Raw genomic sequence first — 23,757 nt, 5'->3', positions numbered from 1 at the left:
ATGTTTTATTAAAATACATGTATTCATGAAATAGCTAGTGACATACTTTCCAGATAATTCTCTACTAATCATCAATTTTGTATAGTATTTCTTCTTGAGTCTTAAATGTTATGAAATGTTGATATTTTAAAATATTTTTTTTTGTTTTAATTTTAACTTTCATCTGTTATATTAATAAAATTAATAACAATTCTCTATGTACTACACAAATTATTGAAAAAACAAAAGTTTAATATCTTGTAATTTTATTAGATTGAGCAGATCAATTCTTTTTTTTTTAATTGCATAAAATTGATGGTGCACAAAACAAACTTAAATATTAGTTTTTTCAAATTGTTCAAAAATAATTTTTAAAATGCATGTTATTTTACTTGTAATATTTTGTAACTTTAACTAATTTTTCACTCTTTGGACCTATCTTATAATCCTTGTTATTTACTGATCTGTATCTAAATGTGTTTTTCTATTTCAAATTAATGTTCTGTTGGGTGTGCACACATGTGTATTTGTGTGATGTGTAGGATGATTTATTTACTTAACTTAGTAATTATATAATTGTAGAAAATTGTTTCTTGGTTTGTGTTTGTAATCATTGTCATATATTTGTTATTGTTTTGTAATTGTTATTTATAATTGTATTATTCTAATTAAAAGACAATTTTTTAGTAAACAATGCGTTTTTATTTTCCTTAACACATAATTCTAATACTTGCCATTGTTTTGTCTGTTCAAAATATCATCGTCAATTTTTTTACCATTGGAGCACTTGTTATAACAAAATGAAGCAAACTGCTGGAATGCAAAGTTAAGCTGCTATTTAAGGTAGTGTCAGGGCTGTGTTGCCTTTAAAATTAAGGCACAAAATACAAGTAGTGAGTGAAATCATTTCCTGAAATTCAAAGTAAGTAGTGATCAAAGAGTATGCCTTCCAATTAGTTTTCATATTCCATTCAGGTCTATCCTCCTATTTTGGCATCTCCAGATTTTTACACTGTAGCTAAGGTAGGGTGAATCAGATACATAATGATTCAGTGTGATCAGTAAATCTTTAATTTTTTAAAATTAAATTCCAAAGAAATTCATGATAGGAGATGGATTAGTGAATCGTCATTAGATCGGATTAGTGAAACAAAAAAGGGACTAGCACAATCTGTATTATTTATATAAAATTTGTTTAATTGTTAACAGCAAGACAATTTTGAGAAAACCCACTGAAGTAAGGTATCTGATGTATGTTGTCTTTTACTTCATGATCTGGCCAACCATTAGATGTTAGTGATAGAGAAGGTATCATATACAAACAAACATAACTTATTATCCTCATCTGACACTTAAAAAGGAAGATCATTGATGAAAAAAAAGGAAGAGCACAGGCCTGAGCACCGACCCTTGTGGAACTCCTTTGAAGAAAAGCCAAACCGCTGGTTTTCCTGCGTCAAGTGTACTTGTTATAGAAGAGACAACAAAATTATTAGCACCAGATGTTGATTTTCATTTTATGAAGCCTAACTGGTAGCTGGATATGATGTTATTTTAATCCTTGAAGGGCAGGAATCTTGTCATGCTCTTTCAAAACCCTTAGACATTAGTCAAGATGAGAGCTATTGGTCTGTAACTGTCAGACTCCTCATTTCTAAATTTTTGTATGGATGGGTCTAATTTACTGTTTGAGAGCATTTGGGAGGTTGCCAGTTTTAAAATACAAGTTAATACGATACGCAAGGAGCTTTGGTATTAAATCACAGACCTGCCTCAGTACATGCATCTAAACCAGAATGCTTGGGTTTCAAAGATATATCTTTTTCACATGCTTTGTTTGATGTTTCAGAGAGGAAATTTCAACTGAGGGAAGAACAAGTGAAAGATCGCATGAAGTATTTTGATACATGTTCTGATTCTCATTGAGCTCTGTTAGGTTGATTTAAGAAAAGAAGGAAATAACTTGTCAGCAACAATGTGAGGATCACTAAATATACTTTTTTACTATCTTGAATTATATTTATTTGAAATAGTAGACTTGACTTTAACACTTAGAGTGCTAATCCCGTAATTTTACGGAACAGCGAAACTTCCGAAGAATGCTAATCCCGTAGTTTTACGTGGTTGTCATTTCAATTGGTATTATATTACATTGTCCGTATTTAAACGGGTTTTGCCTACTCTACAATGTTATTTGGGTTTTTAGTAACACAATTAACCGCTAGAAAGCGTCAGATGTATTGAATGAGCTTAATGACAAAGCGACTTCGGTCGCATTGTTTACTTGACGTTCGTTGCAGCCGGCAGTCGATGTCGCAATCATGGCTTATCGCAGCTTGAACGACGGTTGCGATCAGTGATGTATTAGATGAAGATAGTTTTATTGGTGTTGATAATATTTTTGACGATTCTGACATCGATCCTGATTTCATGGAAGAAGATGAGACACATATTTCAGGTAAGAATAAGTCTATATAAACATCAGTCTAAAAGTTTGGTTATGTTATTGTTTTCGTGAATCAAACTATAATTTGTATTAAAATAAATTAACTTTATTCAACTAATATTCTATTTATATGAATAAAATGAAAACATACTCATATTTTACACGGTATATTATTATGTTACAGGTGCTGAAAACAGTACTGACAGCGAAAGTGATGCCGACGCATCAACATGTCGGCATAGTTTTTTTGTCAAAAAACTACAAAACATAAAAACATGATTTGTATTATTCAAAGGACAGTTTATATTTGTAAATGGGTCGTTTTAGTTTTTTAGATAAAAAAACTGTCTCAAAAAATATTTTTTTTCTCTAAAATATATGTTTTCAAAAAAAGATTTTATGTGTAGTTTTTGAAAAAAAAACACTAACAATCCCACGTTAAAATAAAGAGGAAAGTAAGCTGAATTAAGGCATGTAAATATTTTTCTTATATCTTAAATACTTTTTTTTAAATAATTTTGTGAAAACCACCAAAAACGCACAGCATTCTACAGAGTTGCATGTTATTTAGGGCCAGCACTCAAAGTGTTTTAAAGGCTTACTGTCTTTGATTATACTCCACTCAGCTTTAATTTTGTTAAGTGAACTTTCAATCTTTCTAAGAGCCGCATTGGATTTATGAATATTTTTTTGTTAAGACAATTTGCTCTCCTGTACAGAGTTTTTTGAGGATGGATAAAATCAAGATGTTTTGCAGACGATTATAGGTCCAATGCCTCATATCTAAGTGCCCACATTTCAGCATTCAGTTAAATTTTGCATGGTTTTATTATTACATGGACTTTATGTCTCCGAATTCGGGAACTAATGTCAGAATTGGTTTCAGTGTCTCAAAGAACTCATTAAAACCCGAATCAACGTATTCGGACAAGTAGGAAGAACTCCATGACTAATACTTCAAGTAATGTCTGAAACACTGGATATTCTCTTCAGAAAATTATCTGTTTATTGTACAGATAATTTTCTGAAGAAAATTCTGGCTCTTTTAATGAAAGCTAAGATTGGCTTACTGTACATAATTTGAGAGCACGGTAATGATGACTTGACTGCTGATTAGAGAATAGTCAATATTTGTAAAAATTTTGTAAATTGTAGTTTTTGAGTTCTCTGGTATAGCTAGTAATCGTGTGCCTCAGCCTATAAGATGATACAGTATGCACAAAATATCGACTAAAAAGTCTGTCACACAAAAGTGTTGATATGAAAGTCCTTAATGACAATAGCGGACAAGGACTCATGAAGAACATTGTCAAGACATTGAGTCAGAGCCCCAATAAATCGCTCATTACCAGGTATTCTGTAAACTGCGATAACAAGATGCATTTTACCGTCAGAAAGACTAAATTTGGCAGCAGCGATCTGGTAGTAGAGTTCAAAATGTAGTGGAATATTGATTTACGTCCAATGACTCAAACTCCAAGCCCTCTTTGGCCAATATAGAGATGCCTCCTTTTTCCGCAAGTCACAACAGTATGGAGAAACAGGCAAATAACCAGAGACAATGAAACCTTCATATTTCCACCTCACTGAGATTGTTGTGTGGGACACAGTATGTCGAGCTTCTCACACTGAAGGTGCACGTCTGGTAAATCTTTATTTATACATGATGATTCACGAAGATATGCAGAAACTAATAGGAGCTCATTCTACATGTAAAAATAATTTTAAAAAATGTTCCAAACAAAATGGTGTAAATAAAGTACATAGAAAGCCAATATATGATTGATTAAATAAGTTTATTTATAACAGTACAAAGTAAAATTAACCATAAAACATTAATCTAAACCTATTCAACCAAATTACAGTAAATTTCAAATGTGTACTGCCGACTTTAATGTTTTTTTTTTGCTTATTTAAGGATGACTCTGATTACTTTCCGTAGTTCTTCATCCATTTCCATATGCTACAATACAACTGTGTATCATCTGATGACTGGGTGGCCAGTGTATCGGACCTCTACGACAGATCCGTTCATTTGGAAACTATTGAATCAAGTAGTTGGAAACAATATTTTTAAAATGTGGCGATGTGCCATCATTTGGAAGTACAGCTGGCGTGTTTAAGAGGGACATCTTCAAGGAATGTCGTTAATTCTTCTTGAAGAAACTATGTCTGACCTGTTAAGAAATCTTGAAAAATAAACAGTCCAATCAGCTTATCATGAATAAATACCACATCATACGTTAATGCTAAAACGCTTTTAGAAGTTAGGTTGAATTGTTGCATGACGGTTCACTTCTGGCCATAAATGTTGGTTTCATAAATTGTTGATATCTTCAGGACTGAACTGTGACTCACTGGTAAATAAAATAGAACTTAACGAGTCAACAATGAGTTTTTATTCAAATGCAGTACTCCTAGCGATGGGCATTGTCTCCTGGATGTAAATGCTGTATTTTTTGTTTATGGTAGGGATAGAGCTTGTTATTATTGAGTGTTCTCCATACTTTACTTTGCGTAACCCTGAACTGTTTAGAAATATGTATTATACTAATACCTGGACTATGTTCAACAGCAGCAACAATGTTTTTCTCTACAATAAAATCATGTTGCAAGAGCAGTCATACTGGAACTTTGTGCTAGTGATTCTGTGATTCTGTTTCCCATAACGTAAGGAATGTAGCACTAATTGTTCTAGCATTTGGAATTCTGTGGTAAGGGTAATGTCATCTGTATTCTTCAACAGCGGCTGTAGCACTTCCTTCACATATACCATGAATAAAGACCATATTGGCGTACTCTTCACTTGTAAATAAGTGTGGTATTATTGTTCCAATAATTTTATACTTACTACGGATAAAACAATACTTATACGGGCTAAAACTCAATTACTACGAACAGAACAATACACACTTATTCTGAAACTCAGTTGTTATAGCTCTCAAAGTTATTAGAATTCTATAATTCAAATCATATCATGTTGAACAGCTACTTAATGTATTACCAACTTAGGTACAGATACAGGCACTCTGGATTTGACCCAATCCAGAAGCTCAAAAGCGCCATTGGATCCTCTTGATCCCAGTCCTCAGGTAAAGTTGGTGGGGCGACCAGATGACAAAGCAATATTCAAGATGTGGGCGTACTAGGGCAAAGTAGAGGAGTTTAAGAGACTGGATGTCATTAATGCAGCATGGAGTCTATAAATAAGACCCAATATCTAAACGGCTCCATTGCACATTCTGAGGACTTAGACATCCCAAGTAAGAGATGAAGTAAAGGTCACTCCCAGGTCTTTGGCGGAAGACTCTAGAAAGTTCCTTACTCTCTAATGAGCAGTCAAATAGGAGTGGAGTAATTTTTCAATGGGAGGTTATTAAAATACACATCCACAAGTAGAGCTATACTGTTACTCTTGCACCACTCGTTCACAGAGTTTAGGTCCTCTTGAAAAGCAAGTGCATCCTGAATATCGTTAATTTTTTATAGATCTTAAGGTTATCAGCAAAGATTAGGGTAGCGACTGTATACTAAGGGAAAGAATTTATGTTTTTTATGTCCGTCAGTCTAATGAGAAGTAAAAACGAGGAACCTTCTTTCGTTCATAAAATATTTAAAACATGTTTCAACAAAACGTGCTTAATATCATCGGAGATATATTAAAATGATTCTTGGAGATAATTGGGAACGTTGATAATATAATTATTACAGCTAATAGGCAAAACCGTTAACAATTTCACAAGTTGTCAGTTATTAAATACATACATATTGTTCTGAAATAGCATGTTAATACTATTGGATGGTATTCTTTTTATAATAGGTACCGTTCACAAAATGCCCCAGTTATTTGTAATTATTATGATTTTCTTTGAGTTTAATAGTGAAATATCAGTATTTAGATTGCCTTACTTTTGCCGATAGCTTGCGTTGAAAATTATCAAACTTTTTCCTTGTTCGTTGTGCTGGGATTTTTGTTTAATTATAAAATAATGATTTTCTTAAAGAAAATATCATTGACATTCCAATACTCATCCATGATTTTCATAATTTTACATTAAGTGTTTTCTATAGTATGTTTATTTACTACATATCAAATTAAACGTTTATTGTTATATATCAAAACAAACGATTTATGAATAAAACAAATTACATGCAAAAGTAACATCATTGCTCTCAAAAATATCTGACCAGCCAGTTTTATAAAATTTAAATCCCAAGTCTTAAGAGGTTTAAAAGTTTTATTTTATATTACTTGCTCATTCATGCACCGAACATTTTCAAACTCTACACAATTAATAAAGTAGGTTTAAAAAAAGTCTGTGAAAATTAAAGCTCCCTAACATTTGTAGAAACAAAATGGTGACATGAAAATTTTACCATTCTGCTTCTTATAAAAATTCATTTCTTGAATTACCTGATACGATTACTGCGTTGCAGTTTTAAAGAACAGCTGTTTAATAAAGCTCATTGTTGAAAACAGCTGTTTTATTGAAGAATGTTGCTTGTGCTATAAAACATAACCTAACCTCCTAAATTATAATTTTACTGATATTGAAGTTCGAAAAATGGCTTATAATGTTGAACAAAAAGTGAAGTGGTGTGCGTGGGCTGTTGCTTTTGGCAACATTACAGAAGCATTTAGACAATTTCAGGTTGTCTACACAGGACTTGAACCACCTATCAATCCAACAATAACTAAATGGAAAATCTTTTATTGGAAACTAGAAGTGTCTTAAAAAAAGTACTCTAGAGGATCAAATGAGGAAAGAGAAATACTATAGGGTTTTTCATTTTGGGCGGGTAGATGTTGAGATGAAATAAAACACGCTATGTATGATATATTAACGAAATTTATTTTTCATTTGAAAGGCCCATGTATGCCATTATGTGTGGAATATAACATCGTTCAAATGTCCACCGCGGTTTCTTACAATAGTACGGATTCGAGTGGTCCAATTTTCAATTACTCTGCCGCATAAATCCAGTTGAATTAGAGCGATGGCCTGGATTATGTTGATCTTAAGTTCATCGGTTGATTGAGGCCTATTGGCATAGACCTGCGACTTCATAAAAAGTCTAGGGGCGTCAAATCGCACGATCTTGGTGGCCAGTTCGAGAGATAACCATACCCTCAAATCGTTCATGCAAAATGTTCATGGTTTCGTTCGCTGTGTGGCACGTAGAGCCGTCCTGCTGAAACCACATGTCGTTTACATCCATGTCGTTCAATTTGGGCCAAAAGAAATCTGTTATCATCGTGCTGTAGCGTTCGCCGTTGACAGTGATGACCTCACCAACGTTGTTTTTAAAAAAAATACGGACCAATCACACCGCCAGCCCAAAATCCGCACGAAACAGTAACTTTTTGTGGATGCACCGCTACCTGGTGAACCTCATGTGGGTTTGCGTTGTCCCATATACGGCAATTATGCTTGTTAACATAGCCATTCATCCAGAAATGTGCTTCGTCGCTGAAGATAATTTTTCGGCCGAAATTAGGGTCCTCTTCCAAACGCCCCTATGCCCACTAGGCGAACAAACGGCGTTGTCTATAGTCATAAACTTTCAGCTCCTGGGTCAGTTGGATTTTGTACGGATGCAGGCCTAAATCCAGACGCAAAATTCGCCAAGTTTAAGTTTGCAAAAGGCCGAGTTCTTGTGCACGGCGAGGAATTGACTGCCTAGGGTTCCTCTGCACACTTTCACGGTTAGTGGCGATGTTCTCGATAGATCTGCTGTTCCTTTGACGTCTGGGTGTAGGCTGGTTGTTTACAGAACCGGTCTTCTCGAACTTGGCTACCAAACGTTGAAGAGTTGAAATTGCATGGCCTCCGCGTCTGCCGTAAAATGGTCGTAACGCACGTTTTGACCGGAGAACATGCATTTTGATAATACAGTAAAATCATCTGAACGTGCTGCCTAATTGTGTAACTTGTCGTGATGGAATAAATTGTAATGAAATGGTAGAACTTACTGAACAACAAAACACTAATGAAACAGCTGACACCAAAACAACATGGCCGCCACAGGCTGCCAACATCTACCCGCCCAAAATGAAAAACCTTATAGTATGCGGAGCAATGCTCCGCTCTCCAGGTAAACCGAAACACTAAGGAAGGTTGAAATTGAAACTGATTTTCCCAAGTCTTCAGTACAGAAAAAATTAAGAAACATTAAATTAAATTTTACAAAAGTCACCTAGTCTATAATCTTCTTGAAGATGATCCGAACAGGAGAGTGGAATTTTGTTCTCGTATCATTGAGTTTCATGGGCTGGATCGTAATTGGCATTCTCAAATGTTTTTTTTTTCAGACGAGTCTACTTTCCACCGCAATGGTGCTTTAAATAGGCATAAATTGTAATTATTACAACACTGGTAATCCACACATTCTTGAACAGACTCTACTCAAATCAAAAGGAATTACTGTTTGGGCAGCTGTCAGTTAGAATGGGGTGCTATCTTACGACATTTCAGACAGGAATAGGTATGAACAGGTTTTAAATTAACAAGAACTCTTGTTACAACTCTGAATACAATGTCGTGTTCTGATAATATATATTTAATAACATTAACAGTTCTTTTCAGAACCTCATGCCATGTTTTTTCTTTATTTATAAGTTACCTGTACTTCTTATCGATTGTTGCAGCTTTGTTAAAACGCATTTTACATTCCTTCCACTTTCTAACGTTTTCAACATACTTTGGTGACGTCTCATGGGATTTAAGTTCTCTACTAAGACGTGCCTACCTTAATATAATTGAGACCCAGTCTTGTTACCAAATGAGATACAGCAAAAGCAAAACGCCTTGTCACTAGTTTTACTGTATTAAAGCCATTGAATATGCACCTTGTCTCCGTTGCTCATTACTCTTTTGTAATACTTTGCCGAAAATATCTCTTTTCTGAGTTTTTAGGGAACTAAAATTTTTCAGCTGCAAGGGGCCCTTTTGGATTATTTCATCAAATTTAGAATTTATGATCGAAACTTTTTAAAGAGAGTATTATTTTTTTCACTGAGTTTGATACCTGGAGCGGCCGCTCCACGCTAAGGACGGCCCTGTTTCTATGGTTTTCATAACAATTCTTGCCTTGCTAAGTTTTTCAAGGTATTCCAGATCGGTAACGCTCTGACCTGACCATATGACTTGAATGATTACGTTTTGTTGTTTTCAAATATTTCAGTAGACTGCATTTTAATTTAAACTAAATATATTGTGGTGAAATAACAATTAAATAGATTTCACTAATACGCTGTATAGCATAATCATATAAGAATGTTGTACCAACGAAAAACGGTGACAAAGTACCAGTTACAGTTTCGTACTGATATAACCCATCTCCACACTACATGCGGCGCGGGGTTGTTACGCTACCGACTGCATTTCCTTTTGGCATTTAATTTAATTTAATAATCCCGTTACTGCAATTTCTGGTCTGTGGTACATGATCTTAATAAATCTAAAACATGTTCTGTAATAAAACGTGAAAGTGTCATGTAGTGTAATTCACATGTAATATTTGACGAAAATCATTCCCATAGTTTGAGCTTTGTTATGATATTTTATGTATCATGATTTTCTATATTTATTGTACAGTATTTTATATATTTTAAGCAATAATTTTATGTGTATCTGTTTGTCCATTTACTGTCACTGTATAGGGGCAGACTAATGTTAACAGATTTTTAAATACAGAATGTGGCGTGGGTAAAGTGGCTGAAGTGTGAAAGACCTATTAGCCATCCGAAGCTGCGCGCGCTAGTGCGTTTTTAATCAGTTTTGCTTGGGCGCACCTGGCTTGGGACCCCCGCTTGGTAAATGTCGGTGGCACTCGCTAAGTTCCGATCCCTTCCACTTGCCAGCGTTCCCTGTGGACTTTTGAAACATTGTACTGCGATTTCTTGCCTGAGGTAGAGCGCACGCTTAAGCTTATTTATGTTGAAATAAATATAAAATTCAAATAAAATATAATATGGCTATCGATGTTGCACGTCTTTGGTGGTGTTTGGTGTGTTGTTCGTGACGTCGCATGACGTACTTACTCTTTGTTTTCTGATTGGTCTATTCCGGATTTTCATGGCCTGTCAGCCCAGTTGGCCATGAGGATGTTCGTGTAATGTGTCGTCTGTCCGTTGTTGATCAACTTCTCTCTCAGGCCGTTATGTTATTGTGCTGTAGTGGTAATTGTCAATTTTAATTAATGCAAACCATTTACGTTAGTTAATATCATATTTGTAATATATTGTAATCTGGTAATAAGTGTGATGGAAATTATATTTAATGTGATACTTTTTTGATTCCAATTACTTTATTGTGAAATGAGTGATTTATTTGATTTGAAAAACTTTGCTATTAAAGATGTTTAAAAAATTAAAAGATAAAATAGCAGAAGAAATAAATCAGTCTCCACTAGCACACATAGCACAGGTAAGTCATGATTCACTTTTATTATTACAGATAGGGCCTACTCAGAAATAAACTGTTAACCTAGTTAAGTATTTAACATAGGCTAGGCCTTACTGTGGTAGAAATTAGGTAATTACTAATTAACATTGATTAAGAGCCTTGCTGTTTATGTTCAAGATTTAGTAAGGGTATAACCTTGGATCTGATGTAGCCACACTTACAATATGTAACTTTACATGTTAACCTTTTTAATCTGGTGTGTCCCTAATATATATATATATATATATATATATATATATATATATATATATATATATATATACAGGGTGTATATTATGTCTGGAAACAACCCAAATATATCCTTTAATAATTTAAATATAAATTTGAAACCTCTTACAATCGTGATAGAGATTGGGCATCTACTTTTTGGAACAATGTTTTGTTATGTCACACCAACGGGGGACGTCCTGCTGCCGAGGGGTATCGTGAATATTCTTAATGGAAGCCTATACCTTGTGATACATAATTTTAAAGGTAATAGCTTACTGAATTGAATGCCACAAATCCGCATCTCAAAGGAATTATTCTATCAGAAAATAGAGCATTTTTAGTATTGAAAATTTACTGATGTTCAACAATGTAATTTTAACATGGTTCTTGCCACAAAATGTGTTACACTAATTTTTTAGCATTTTTTTTTAAATGTTCAATTAAAATAAAATAAACAATTTATTTTTAAGCTGGTTTCATTAGTACAAATTTACCAGTTTTTTATTACAATGAATAAAACTTATGAGTCACTTTCTCTGATTACTTATGAATCTGTACTTGGGTGTTTTCCAGTCAGCAGGAAAGGTTTAAAGAGACAAAGGTCACTAGCCTATGAGAAAAAATTATTGTGTTATTAATCATCTGGTCTACAGGTTTCAGTTTGTTGAGCATGGAGCTTTCACTAGACAGGTCTAAGCTTGGGAATTACAAATGGACAAAGGTCATATCATTCCTGTCGAGTTAATCAGTGTCTCTGAAGCATTGCTGTCAACAAGTTATCTAATTACAGTAGTTCAGTTTTTATTTGGCATTTTTAATGGAATTGTCTGAAAGAGAACGAATTACTCTGTTGATGATGCGAGGATATGGCGATCGTCAAAGATCTTTATCGGGAAGTTTGTAATTTGTTTAATGACACTTTCCCAGAAAGGAATCCCATAAGTGTTTCAACAATATCAAAAACTATTGAGCGTTTTGAAATGACAGGGAGTGTACGTAATCGGCCAAATCGGGTAGGATACAATCTGCAACAGATGAAAGAACATGCACTAGATGTTTTTTGCAAACATTTATTGAAGACCCACATACATCGCTCAGAAAAGCTGCACAGCAACATGATATGCACCCTATGTCTGTGAGTAAGATTTTGAAAATTAATAAATACAAACCATTTAAAGTTCATTTAGTCCAACAGTTAAGTGAGGATGATTACGGACAGAAGAGTTGAGTTTTGTGAACTTGTGATGCGCAAATGTGATGACAATAGAGATTTTCTGACCAACATACTATTTTCTGATGAGGCAAACTTTTTTCCTAAATGGCAATGTTAACAGGCACAATTGCCGTTACTGGGCTAGTGAAAACCCACATTGGATTACTGAGTCCCATTCACAGCAACCACAAAAACTGAACGTATGGTGTGGAATTTTAGGTAACAAAATTGTTGGACCCTTTTTCATCAATGGAAATTTAAATGCCGAACTTTACTACAATATGCTCCAAAATGAAATAATTCCAGCTATTCAAATTGCATCAGAGGAGAATACTTTGATAATGTATGGTTTTCAGCAGGATGGTGCTCCACCTCATTATGGGAGACAGGTAAGAGAGTATTTGGATTTAAGGTTTCCTCATAAATGGATTGGCCGAAGAGGAAAAATCGAATGGCCTCCAAGATCTCCGGATTTGTCACCAATCGATTATTTCCTATGGGGTCATTTAAAATCCAATGTTTATAGAAGAAAGCCTCATAATTTGGAAGACCTAAGAAACAGGATTATAGAGGAGATTGCTTTTGATAACTGAAGAAATGTTAGGCAACTCTGTTCGAATCATTTTACACAAGATTGGCTCATTGTCAAACCGTAGAAGGAACACAGTTCGAACAATTGCTTTGACACCAATGCAGGTAAAACGTTTGTTGTAAGACTTTTCTAACAGCATACATTATTTTTTTATTTGTAATAAGAAATCAATAACATAAGTATTTCCATAATTGTACTGTAATAAAAACTGGCAAATTTGTGCTAATAGAACCAGCTTAAAAATGAAATTTTTTGTTTTATTTAATTGAACATTTAAAAAAAATGCTAAAAAATTAGTGTAACACATTTTTGTGGCAAGAACCATGTTTAAAATTACATTGTTGAACATCAGTAAATTTTCAATACTAAAAATGCTCTATTTTCTGATAGAATAATTCCTTTGAGATGCGGTTTTGTGGCATTCAATTCAGTAAGCTATTACCTTTAAAATTATGTATCACAAGGTATAGGCTTCCATTAAGAATATTCACGATACCCTCGGCAGGACGTCCCCCGTTGGTGTGACATAACAAAAACATTGTTCCCAAAAAGTAGATGCCCAATCTCTATCACGATTGTAAGAGGTTTTCAAATTTATATTTAAATTATTAAAGGATATATTTGGGTGTTTCCAGACATAATATACACCCTGTATAGAAAATATATAGAAGCCTTATAATCTTTGTTTTTTCATTTCAATAAGTGAAATAGTATATAATATATACCCGGTTTTTTATATCAAAATTGGCAAACAATATTATTTAATCATAACCACCGATATAATCAATCGATACTAATTAATTATTTTGAACAATAACTTAAATCATCTATATCAACAGCTGTAAACACTTTCAAATAATACTCAAGGTAATATTTCAATTTTACATATAAGTAACATTCGATTATTAAAAATGGCAGTCAATTTTAGAAAACTACACGACATTGCTTTGAAATATGATAAGACATGTTTTACGTGGCTTCAACATGTTGGACTCGTACAGAAAAATCCATCATGTGAAATTTGTGGAAAAGAAACAACTGTAACTGTGAGAGGAGCAAATATGGTCGTCTTCAGTTTTCCTAATTTTGCTTATAATAATTTGTTTCATCACTGTAAATATTAAATCCATATTTTAATTTAAAACATATGATTTTATTGAGGACTATAGATACTTTTATATCGATTGATAGTCTAGGATTTGAGATGTGAATATTAGGTATCGATGATTACATTATTCGATATAAAAAACCGGGTCCGCTTATCGTACCCTACCCAAACAAAGATTATAAGGCTTCTATATATTTCGTGGGATTTAATACCCACATCTTCAGGAAGCATAATATAAATATGAAGAAAACAAGAAACACAACAAATAAAATAACCAAAAATGTAAATACGCAACTAAAAACCCAGCTGATATATCATTAACTGCACAGATGGAAATTTGGAAAAGTTAAATTTATCTTAAATTTAGACCATTTGGGTATTTTGTTTTTAAAAGTAATTGATGTGCTTGTTCCAGATTTTTTAAATTTTAATCTAGATTTAAATTTTCTTCAGGACAAAGGAAGACCTTATTAATTCCTTTAAGGTTAAATAACATTCTTCTATTTTGTCTTTTTTGTGCTCAGCAGCATGTTTGGCCAATGGCTTCTCCTTGTCTTTATGGAAAATATCAAATCTGTGCCCTGTTATTCTGACTCTAAGGTGGTTAGATGTTTGTCCAATGTACTGTAAGTTAAACCTGTTACGTTACTTTTGAATTCCCTAGAGTTTTTCATAATTTTGCAAGAACCGCAACGTGGTTTGTTGCACGGTTCACATCCATTAGTAACGGGTTGGTGTAATTTAGGTAGTTCAAGTTGGACAAGTTTGTTTTTCAAATTTGGAGGTTTTCAAAATATTACTCTAGGTGCTTTAGCCATAAAAGTTTGTGTATGTGGAGAGGAAAGTAGGACATTATGGGCAATTTTCATAATAATACTGTTAATTTTGTGTAGTCCAGGAAAAAACTGTGTAATAAACTTTGGTTGTGTTTTATAATTGAAGCTTGCTGGATGTTTTGGTTTGTTTATTTGATTTTTAAAAATTTTGTCTGGGTAATTTAAATGTTTAAAAGTGTTGCTTAATTTTTCAGATGTAATTTAAGAAGTCTATATCATTGCTGCATAGCTTCTTGGCTCGTATAGATAAACTTTTTGGACTTTTTTATATATATATATATTGGATGGCAACTTGAAAAATTTAGATAGTTCATTGTGTTATATATAACAGGTAATGGTAATAGTAATCAAAGCAATGTTGAAAGATAGGTGTTCTTTCAAGTTATAATATATATGGGATTAATGGCCGATCTGGCAAATCACGAATTTCACGTCATTAACATATTCTGCTCATCCTTCTGAGGAAGAGAGAGAATTTTCTTTATTCCAAAACATACATTGTGATACATTAGATGTTTAAAAATCACTTGTATATCAATAGTGTCATTATCTATAAAAGTAAATCTTAAACTAAAACTAATATTTACAGTAATTTTTTAAGCAGTTTTCTACTAATTGTTTCAAAATAACTCTCCAATTAATTATAGAGCTTTATTTGTAAAATATTTCTTAACTTCACTATTAAACTTTTTCCACTAAACAAAATTATATGGTTCTAGGGGATGGAATCACAAATAACTTATTTTGACCAATTGAAATGTAAATGTAAGTTTGTGTTTATATTTGTGTACTGTGTCTCTATGATTTGTGTGTTATCTATAATTTTCAGAGTTATCTGGTGGTCGGAACAGTTTAATTATGTATCATCTACCGGCTCATAATTAAACCGCTGCTCTGTAACTATAATACAGTTATTTAGTTTTCAAAGTTATGTACATGTTTCATTGCAGATTACGTTACTAATTAAAATATTAGGAAATTAATTTATTCCTTTTTAATTGATCATCGTGTTTTTCTGAATTAAATTATACGTTTGTTGTCTAATCATGTGCTATTTTTATCTCTGTGTTTTACACTTTTTATTGGTTTGTTGAAAGTTTAATTAAAATTTGTATGCATTGTTTTCACATTTATTTTTACCAATATACAGGTTTTAGGGTATTAAAATGACAAATAATGAATTTTAGAACGTTCATATTGGAACTATTTTTCTTGCAAGATAGTAGGAAGTTATGGTTAGGGGAATTTATAATATTTTTGCTTTCAAGTTGCGTTTACTATAAAGCAGTAATGGCTGGAGGCTTTCATGATCAGAACATTTAGAATTTTATTTTTATTATTTTATTACTGATAGGTACTACCACAAGGGATGTTTTTTTGCATGTCGCTATCAGCGCGGACCAACTGCCATAGTCTACCCTGATGGCCGGAGACACTTTTGTCAGGCTGATATGAACTTTTATTTCTATAAGGTTTAGTTTCATTTTCTTCTGGTTTCTTTTATATATTACAGAACAGCGTGGCATACAACTTCATTTATGACCTCCTTAGTGGCTTTTAGTAATGGAGGGTTAACTTTATAGTGTTTACTGTTTGTAACTGGTAATAGCATATTCATAACAGGATAGAGCCTACTCAGCCCCGTCAACCCCTGATCTAATGGTATAAAATAGATCTTCGGTTCAGTATTTAAATATTTGATGAACTATAGCTTTATTGGTAGTAAAATAGTCTACATATTTTGTCAATCTTTCTATCATGATAATAAACATGTTTTGAAATGTACACCTAAGTTTTGGACCTTAAGTACCAAACAAATTAAACCATGTCAAAATAAAAAACTGGAGTCAATAATTTGTTAATTTGATGTTTCAGGCAGTTGTTTCTCCCAACAGTAGTTCTGTTTTTGAACCTTCCTCCAGTAATGACAAGTTTTGTATTACTGAAGAACAAGAAGGTGATATTGAAGGTATGTCTTATTAAGTAATTAAAATGTGAGATTTAAATGCATGAGTGAACAATTTTGTGTACACTATATTTGTTTATCATGGTTGCTTAAATATGACATTTCCTACAACAGTATTTCCACTGATTGTAACATTTCCAGGCAAGATTGTAATCAATAGACCTTTGGATTCTGTTACTTTGCTCCTTGTAGTGGTAAATAATATCTCTGTTTGCTCTCACAGTAGATTATTATCAGTCAGCATAGGCTTATCAACATGTATATATAACACTAAATAGAGACCTTAGCATTTACATCTAGACAAGTCATTATTGGCAAGAATACTTTTATATTTTGTAACATTACTAACTCGTCATTCTATCAACATACTGCCAATTACTTTAATGCTTGATGTTTTGATCGAATAAGAGTTAAATATCTTTGTACTTTTCATTTGCTAGGGATAAGGAATGAAATTCATTGATGCAAAAATACTATATATATATATATATATATATATATATATATATATATGTATATTATATACTATGTATATATATACATACATCTCCATTTTCAAGGTACATTTTGTCTACAACAAAAAGGCACAGCCATGGGAACTCTTAAGGTAAAAAAAGCAAAACAAATGAATATTATGTAATATTTCAACTACGACAACTGTCATCTAGTGCATATCAACAGGAATATATCATAAGTTTAGCTTGCAGATCTCAAAAACTGATAGTAACTCAACTGACTTGGAAAAATACATTGACGATGCAACGAATGCATTCTTGAGAAGAGATTATCCAAGAAAATTACTCAAAGACAAACTTAATCTAAAGAAAAAAAACAGTAAATTCTAAATTTGAAAACAGTGGTCGAAAATTAATAGTTCAATACCATCCAGAGCTTCACAAAATTAATAATGTCCTTAAAATAGCATTTAATACCTTACAAAATTTTAGTTCAACTAATGATATTTTCAAAACAACTCATAGAGTAATCTTTAAAAGACCTCCAATGCTTAAAGGTTTATTTAATTTAACTAACCTAAATTACCAATGACGAACACTAATGACAAATCTACACAAAAACAAAAAAGATCACATCCATGTAACAAACCCAGTGTTTGGTTTGTAAAATGTTACCAAATTCATCAAAATTCACTAGTAGCAAAACAAGCAAGGCATATCCTACCACTGGCAACTTGTCTTGTGAATCTAAAAATGTGATTTACTAAATTCAATCTAAAAAATGTCCAGCAGACAACTACAAAGGTCTTGGCTCAACTACAAATATCTTGAGAGCAAGAATGACAGGACACCGATACGATTATAAGCACTAAGATTTAAAGAAAATGTCTTCATTCATGGTTTAAATCACAATGACACTTTCGAAACCATATTCTGACAACTTATTAACATTCAAACACATAAACCAATATTAAAAACTATTATTTTTGTGATTTGTACAATTATTGATTAAAAGTAATTATATATATATATATATAATATATATATATATATATAATTATTAATTATATAGACGTACATTCTGCTTCTGTTGAGCATGAATGATTGATATTATAAAGAGGCGAGTCTTTTTTACTGTGTGTTTATTGTCTAAGAAGTTCATGTGGGATGATACTTATACAAGTTTATGATAATAAGTGTGTGAACTCGAACTAAATAACTTTTTGGGTTATCTTATAGCACATTAAGATTACATCAACACATGAAATTCACATTAGTAACACAGTGATTTATATAGTCTAAGTCTTTCTGAGTTTTCCAATCTAGGTAATTTCAAAATTTACTAGCTTAAAATAAACTTTTTATAATTATCTTCACTTGTTGTACCGTTAACATGTGTAATAAACAAATAAAAACAATAGCACCTTTTTTGTTAATTGTAGCTTATTAAAAAAAGTTATTAATGTGTTAAAGGGTTAATCTGTTAAATATATATGTGTGTGCATGCATTTATGTATACATATTACCAGCAAACCACATTATGGAAGAGCCAACCAATTGCGGACTGATTGTATAATGTATTGGATATTATTTTACAGAAGATGAGGTTAAAACCCAGGGAGAGAGGTCAGGAGGTTTCACATCTGTGGCCCTTACTGGTCAGATCACCTCACCGTTGAGGGACAAGAAAATGGGGTTTCGATCATCCTCCAGTTCATTCAATATGGAAGCTGAAAATCTGTTTCCTACGTTTGATTCACAACCTACAAATTTCCATGTTCAGGTGAGACTTAATTTTAGAGCTGTGTTTGATAGATTTTTGAAATTTTTATTGAATATCACTCAATGAGAAATTTGGAATTCAGTTGATTTCTTTTAGTTAATTAAATTCGTTGTAACTGTTGCAGTCGGATTGGGAGTCAGCTAGCGAGGTGGAGGATCGGTACAGTCAACTTGAGCACATTAACAAGGAGAGCCTATATGAGGCCTACCGCAAGGTGTACAACCGCTACAATAGGGTGAAAAACAAGTATCAGGAACTTGCCACTCACTACCGTCTGCTCGAGAGGGAAAAGGATAAAGCAAAGGTTTTGTTCACTCATGTTTTGTCCTGTAACTCTTAGTACTTTAAATTATTTTTTATAACTATATACATAAGGTAGTAAGAGATGTATAAGTAGCCAAAACAGAGACGAAGACAATAAAGCAAACTATGAGTGTCATTCAGAAAGTAAGTTGCTTTAATAAATAAAATATTACATGAAAGATTTACAGTTCTCTTTTATTATTCTATATAAGTTTGAAAGAAAAACTCTCAAGCTATTTTAAATATAGTTACCATTTTTATTTAAGCGCTTTTATAAACTTTTCAGTACTTATTATTGAATAAAATTCTGTTACCCATGCACATAGTCAATCATGGTGGTTTTTGTGGCGATGTGGTGACTAGACCAAGCCCCATTATTTTTGTTTTGAGTTTATCAGTCAAAAATTTGGTAGCCATTGGGTACATAGAATATTTAAGTTTCTCAATCACAATTTCATTCAAAAAGTTCTCAACATCTGTGGAAAATTCTTTGAAACATTTGTAATTGTTAACATTCAAGTTTCACTAACTACAAACAGCCGGCCATTTTATTTTTCATTGTGAACATTAGTTCGTTCTCCAGGAAACAATTGGCACCATTAACTACTGCAGTATAGCTCATAATATCTTCTCCATACACTGAATACTTAATGAGGAATGTCTACTAGTTTTCTTTATCAAAAGAATTCTAATGGCACTAGCATACATAGTTAAGTACATACTTCACAATCAGTGGGGAGTTAATTTCGATACTCATCTGAACACTAACTTAGAACACTTGGAGTTAATAATATTTTACTTGCAGTTCATATTTTCTATATTTGTGTTCGTACATTGCTGTGAATCTACTGTATCTATAAGTTGGGTGGTGTGAAATTATTTTCAAACATTTAAGTTCAAAATTTATACTTAACATATACAAATCTGAACATCTGGAAATCTCTTTAAAATAGACTGATGGCCTTAAATCTCCAAAGGTTTAATAAATGGCAAATGTAGGTCTGGTGATGTCTTTTTAAAAATCAGTCTTAGTCTAAAAAAGTTATGTTTGAAAAATTCAAGAATCTGGAATAAAATTTTCAAGATTTGAAACTGGATTCAAGATTCAGAAATTCTGGATTTAACCATAGTACTACATATGACATTTTCTTTTGGTCTTGGCTAACAAATTTTTAATATTAGTTGACATGCTTGTTTATTTAAATTTTGCCGTTCTTACTAGATGTGTTGTTCATCTCTTTGGCATGCACAGTAGCGATTTTTGTTGAAAACTGTGATTCATTTGTCTCTGATCTTTCTGTCGCTGAAGTGCACCACCAAGATCAGTATCCTCTTCTTGTTAAATGCTGACAACCTGTGGGCTGCTGTTACTTGTTCACCTATATAACATTATAACTCAGTATATACAGCTTTAATTATCTCCTCATTAATTACCTTATTCATCCATTTAAAATACATTTCTGATCCAATTGAATTCAAAGTGGATTGATCTATTTACAATATTCTATTTTTTCAATTTACAGGAAGATATGCAAAGATGCGACTAAAAAAAACAACCTGACTTGACCGAAAACGATGGCACCACTTTTTGACAGTATTTGACAATGATACCTACTCAATTATTCAGTAAATTTCATCTCATCTATTTCTTGAGTGGCTAAATATTTCATATTCTATATTAATACCTATTAAATTATATTTTTTCAGAGTGTTTTGGCCGAGACTCAAGACAAAACTTTGATGAGAATTGGTGAACTAAAAGAACAGTGTCAGCTGGAACAGCAAGCTAAAGCTCATCTTGAGGAAGCTCTTCGTAATGAGCTGGAAGAGCGGGATCACATCATTAAGACTTTAAAAACAAAAGTAAGATTTGCAAAATGTATAAAATTTAATTTAATTTCTTGTAAAATCGTTTTATAAAAAAAACACATATCTGAAGTGATTTTTTTGGAAAAAATCCATAGTCGTATGTCACACAAACATCAGTGCCTCATTCTTTTAGTGAAAACATTGTTCATTTTTATTTATTACCTCTTAATCAGATTATGATAATAAGCCTTAATAAGATATCTAGGTAATGAATGTGAATTTGTAGAAACATCATGTGATGGAGCTTGAATGAATAAAATTACAAAAAAATTTCCTTTTAAACCAAATTACTTTAAAACATTTGTTCTTTTTTCCTGGCAATACTAGTGGCATTTTATAACTCTTTTTGTGTGTTACACTAGCACATAATTTTTGAGTAGTTGAATTACTACTAATTAAGGAGCTTAATTGATTAAATTTCTATTCTAAACGTCTAATCTTAAATCTTAAAGAAATTGAAGGTAGAATCTTTGTTTTGAGCAGTGCTCTTTATTTAAAACTGAACAGAGGAATTATTTTTTATAGTTGTTGATATATGACTTAGATTGTGTTTCTAAATGGAATTGTGTCACTGTTAATAAAATGTTTGAATAAGTATGTAAGTGTTCTTTCAGTTCTGACTGAGATGTATTGTACAAAGTAGTTAGAGGAAAAATAAATCAAGAAATCATACAGGGTTCATTGTGAAAGTAATGAGCATGATTTTATTGTGACACGACTTTCCATCACATCATGTTCAGACCGGTTGGATAATGTGATGAGAGTTCTACCTCTCCAAAGGCACCAGGTTGCTTCATTAGTTCCCACTTTTTTGTATTTTGGGTAAGCTTTAGCCAGTTTTAGTTCGCTGGGAAATGTTCCTTGCGAGAGTGATTTGTTTATGTAACAGTGGAGTGATGATTTCATATTGGCATTATTTGATTGGTTTATAATTTAAACCGAAATGTTACTATTATTAACATTTATGTGTGTAATCATATTTTGTAAAGTGATTTTACTATTGAAATAGGCATTACAAATTAATAACATATATAGAACTTAAATCTGCAGCTTTCTTTACAGTATGAGAGAAACCTATTGTGTTATTAAAGGCTTTAGGATACTGCCTGTAAGGTGCAACATGTAAATTGTCTATGCACTTTCATTGAACTTATAATCATTTTTAAATGGATATCTGAAAAATCAATGAAAGTTTATCAGAATCATTTGCAAGCCAATATGTTGAATTTATCCAATTTTCTACACTCGTCGGAATGATGTAAAATAGTTACAGGATATTACAAGATAATCATGTGAAATAGAGTGTTTGATTGGATTTATTACACATCCTTATGACATAATTGTTTTTTTCCTCAATTTTGTGTCTTTTACAGGTTCAGTATTTAAAAGCCGTTAATGAAGGTACTGTGTCTGAAAACTTGGATGTTAAAAAAACACAGAAAGCAGAAGGAGATAATCTAATTGACTTCACAGAAAACATATGTGTTTCAAAAGTGCCTTTGCCATCTGATGCCTCTAATAATGAAGGTAATTATGCACATGCAATCATGTTATTTATCTTCAGTTTTTGGTTTATGTTAGGCTGTATGGATTAGGAGTTCCCCAATGTTGTTTATTATTATTTATTATTTCTATAAGGTAGAAAACAGCCATTAGAGACATAGTACTATCAAAACCAGGTTATCCTAGATGAAGTTTTGATCATTGTTTTTATAAATTGATGTTGCAGTTGTCAGATAAAAAAACTGAATATTTATGTTAACCCTTTGAACCCCAGGCGACGAAATATCGTTGCAGAGAAAATATGCGAAGATCCCCGCGGCGTCGCCAATGAAGATGCGAGAATCCCCAGGCGACATAATATCGTCGCCATGGTATATGCGTTTAATATATATTTATTTGAAACCATAAAATATTTATTTTACGAGTATTAATACATATTTATGAGTATTTTAGTAACATACAAATTTTTTGTTAGTAATATAGTGTATTTAAAATAACATCTATGCTCAAAAAAATATATTACTCTTTGGTGCTACAGCTGTATTTGTTTACAAAGCGGTCTAATGTTACGTATATTGTCTTTGTGCGTGTGAATTGAGTTAAATGTTGTAATTGAGGACTGTTTTTAGTCACTTTTTCTTTAGTTTTAATCTTATAGTAATAATCAGTTCTGTGAACAATGAGTGACAACATTGTAAATCACCCGAGTGAATTGGACTGACAACTGGATGTTGACCTATCAGATGACGATTGGTCTGACATCTCATCAATTTTTAGTGACGACACTGATGTTGATCCTACCTATAGGCCAACTATCTCGGACTCAGATGATGAAGAAATGCCATTTAGTCAGCTATCTACCTCTCGCGGTAACGCCGCCGCTAGGCCTACTCCGGACAATGACCAACCGGCCTCAGTGAGATCGCGTTTGCAAAATCTTTATCTTTAGAGATATCAATATAATTGTTTTTGTACATACATAAAACTAAATTTAGAAAAATAAAATGTTGGTGCGCATAGTAAAAA

The 23,757-nt window shown here is 32.5% G+C and overlaps 1 protein-coding gene across 1 annotated transcript in view; it reads left to right on the top strand.

The window, feature by feature from the left end:
* Positions 1-10,520: 10,520 nt before the first annotated feature.
* Positions 10,521-23,757, top strand: part of LOC124362602 (golgin subfamily A member 4-like) — a 41,254-nt gene continuing 28,017 nt past the window's right edge. The window contains exons 1-6 of the mRNA XM_046817251.1: positions 10,521-10,854; positions 16,728-16,821; positions 18,872-19,056; positions 19,181-19,360; positions 21,067-21,222; positions 22,602-22,755. Coding sequence (XP_046673207.1) covers positions 10,786-10,854; positions 16,728-16,821; positions 18,872-19,056; positions 19,181-19,360; positions 21,067-21,222; positions 22,602-22,755 — 838 coding nt within the window. The 5' untranslated portion in view covers positions 10,521-10,785. The remainder of the gene's footprint in view (positions 10,855-16,727; positions 16,822-18,871; positions 19,057-19,180; positions 19,361-21,066; positions 21,223-22,601; positions 22,756-23,757) is intronic.

The sequence above is a fragment of the Homalodisca vitripennis genome, chromosome 5 (assembly GCF_021130785.1).
Source record: "Homalodisca vitripennis isolate AUS2020 chromosome 5, UT_GWSS_2.1, whole genome shotgun sequence".
Lineage (NCBI taxonomy): Eukaryota > Metazoa > Arthropoda > Insecta > Hemiptera > Cicadellidae > Homalodisca > Homalodisca vitripennis.
The sequence above is the reverse complement of the archived record's forward strand: the minus strand, read 5'-3'. Positions and strand labels throughout refer to the sequence as shown.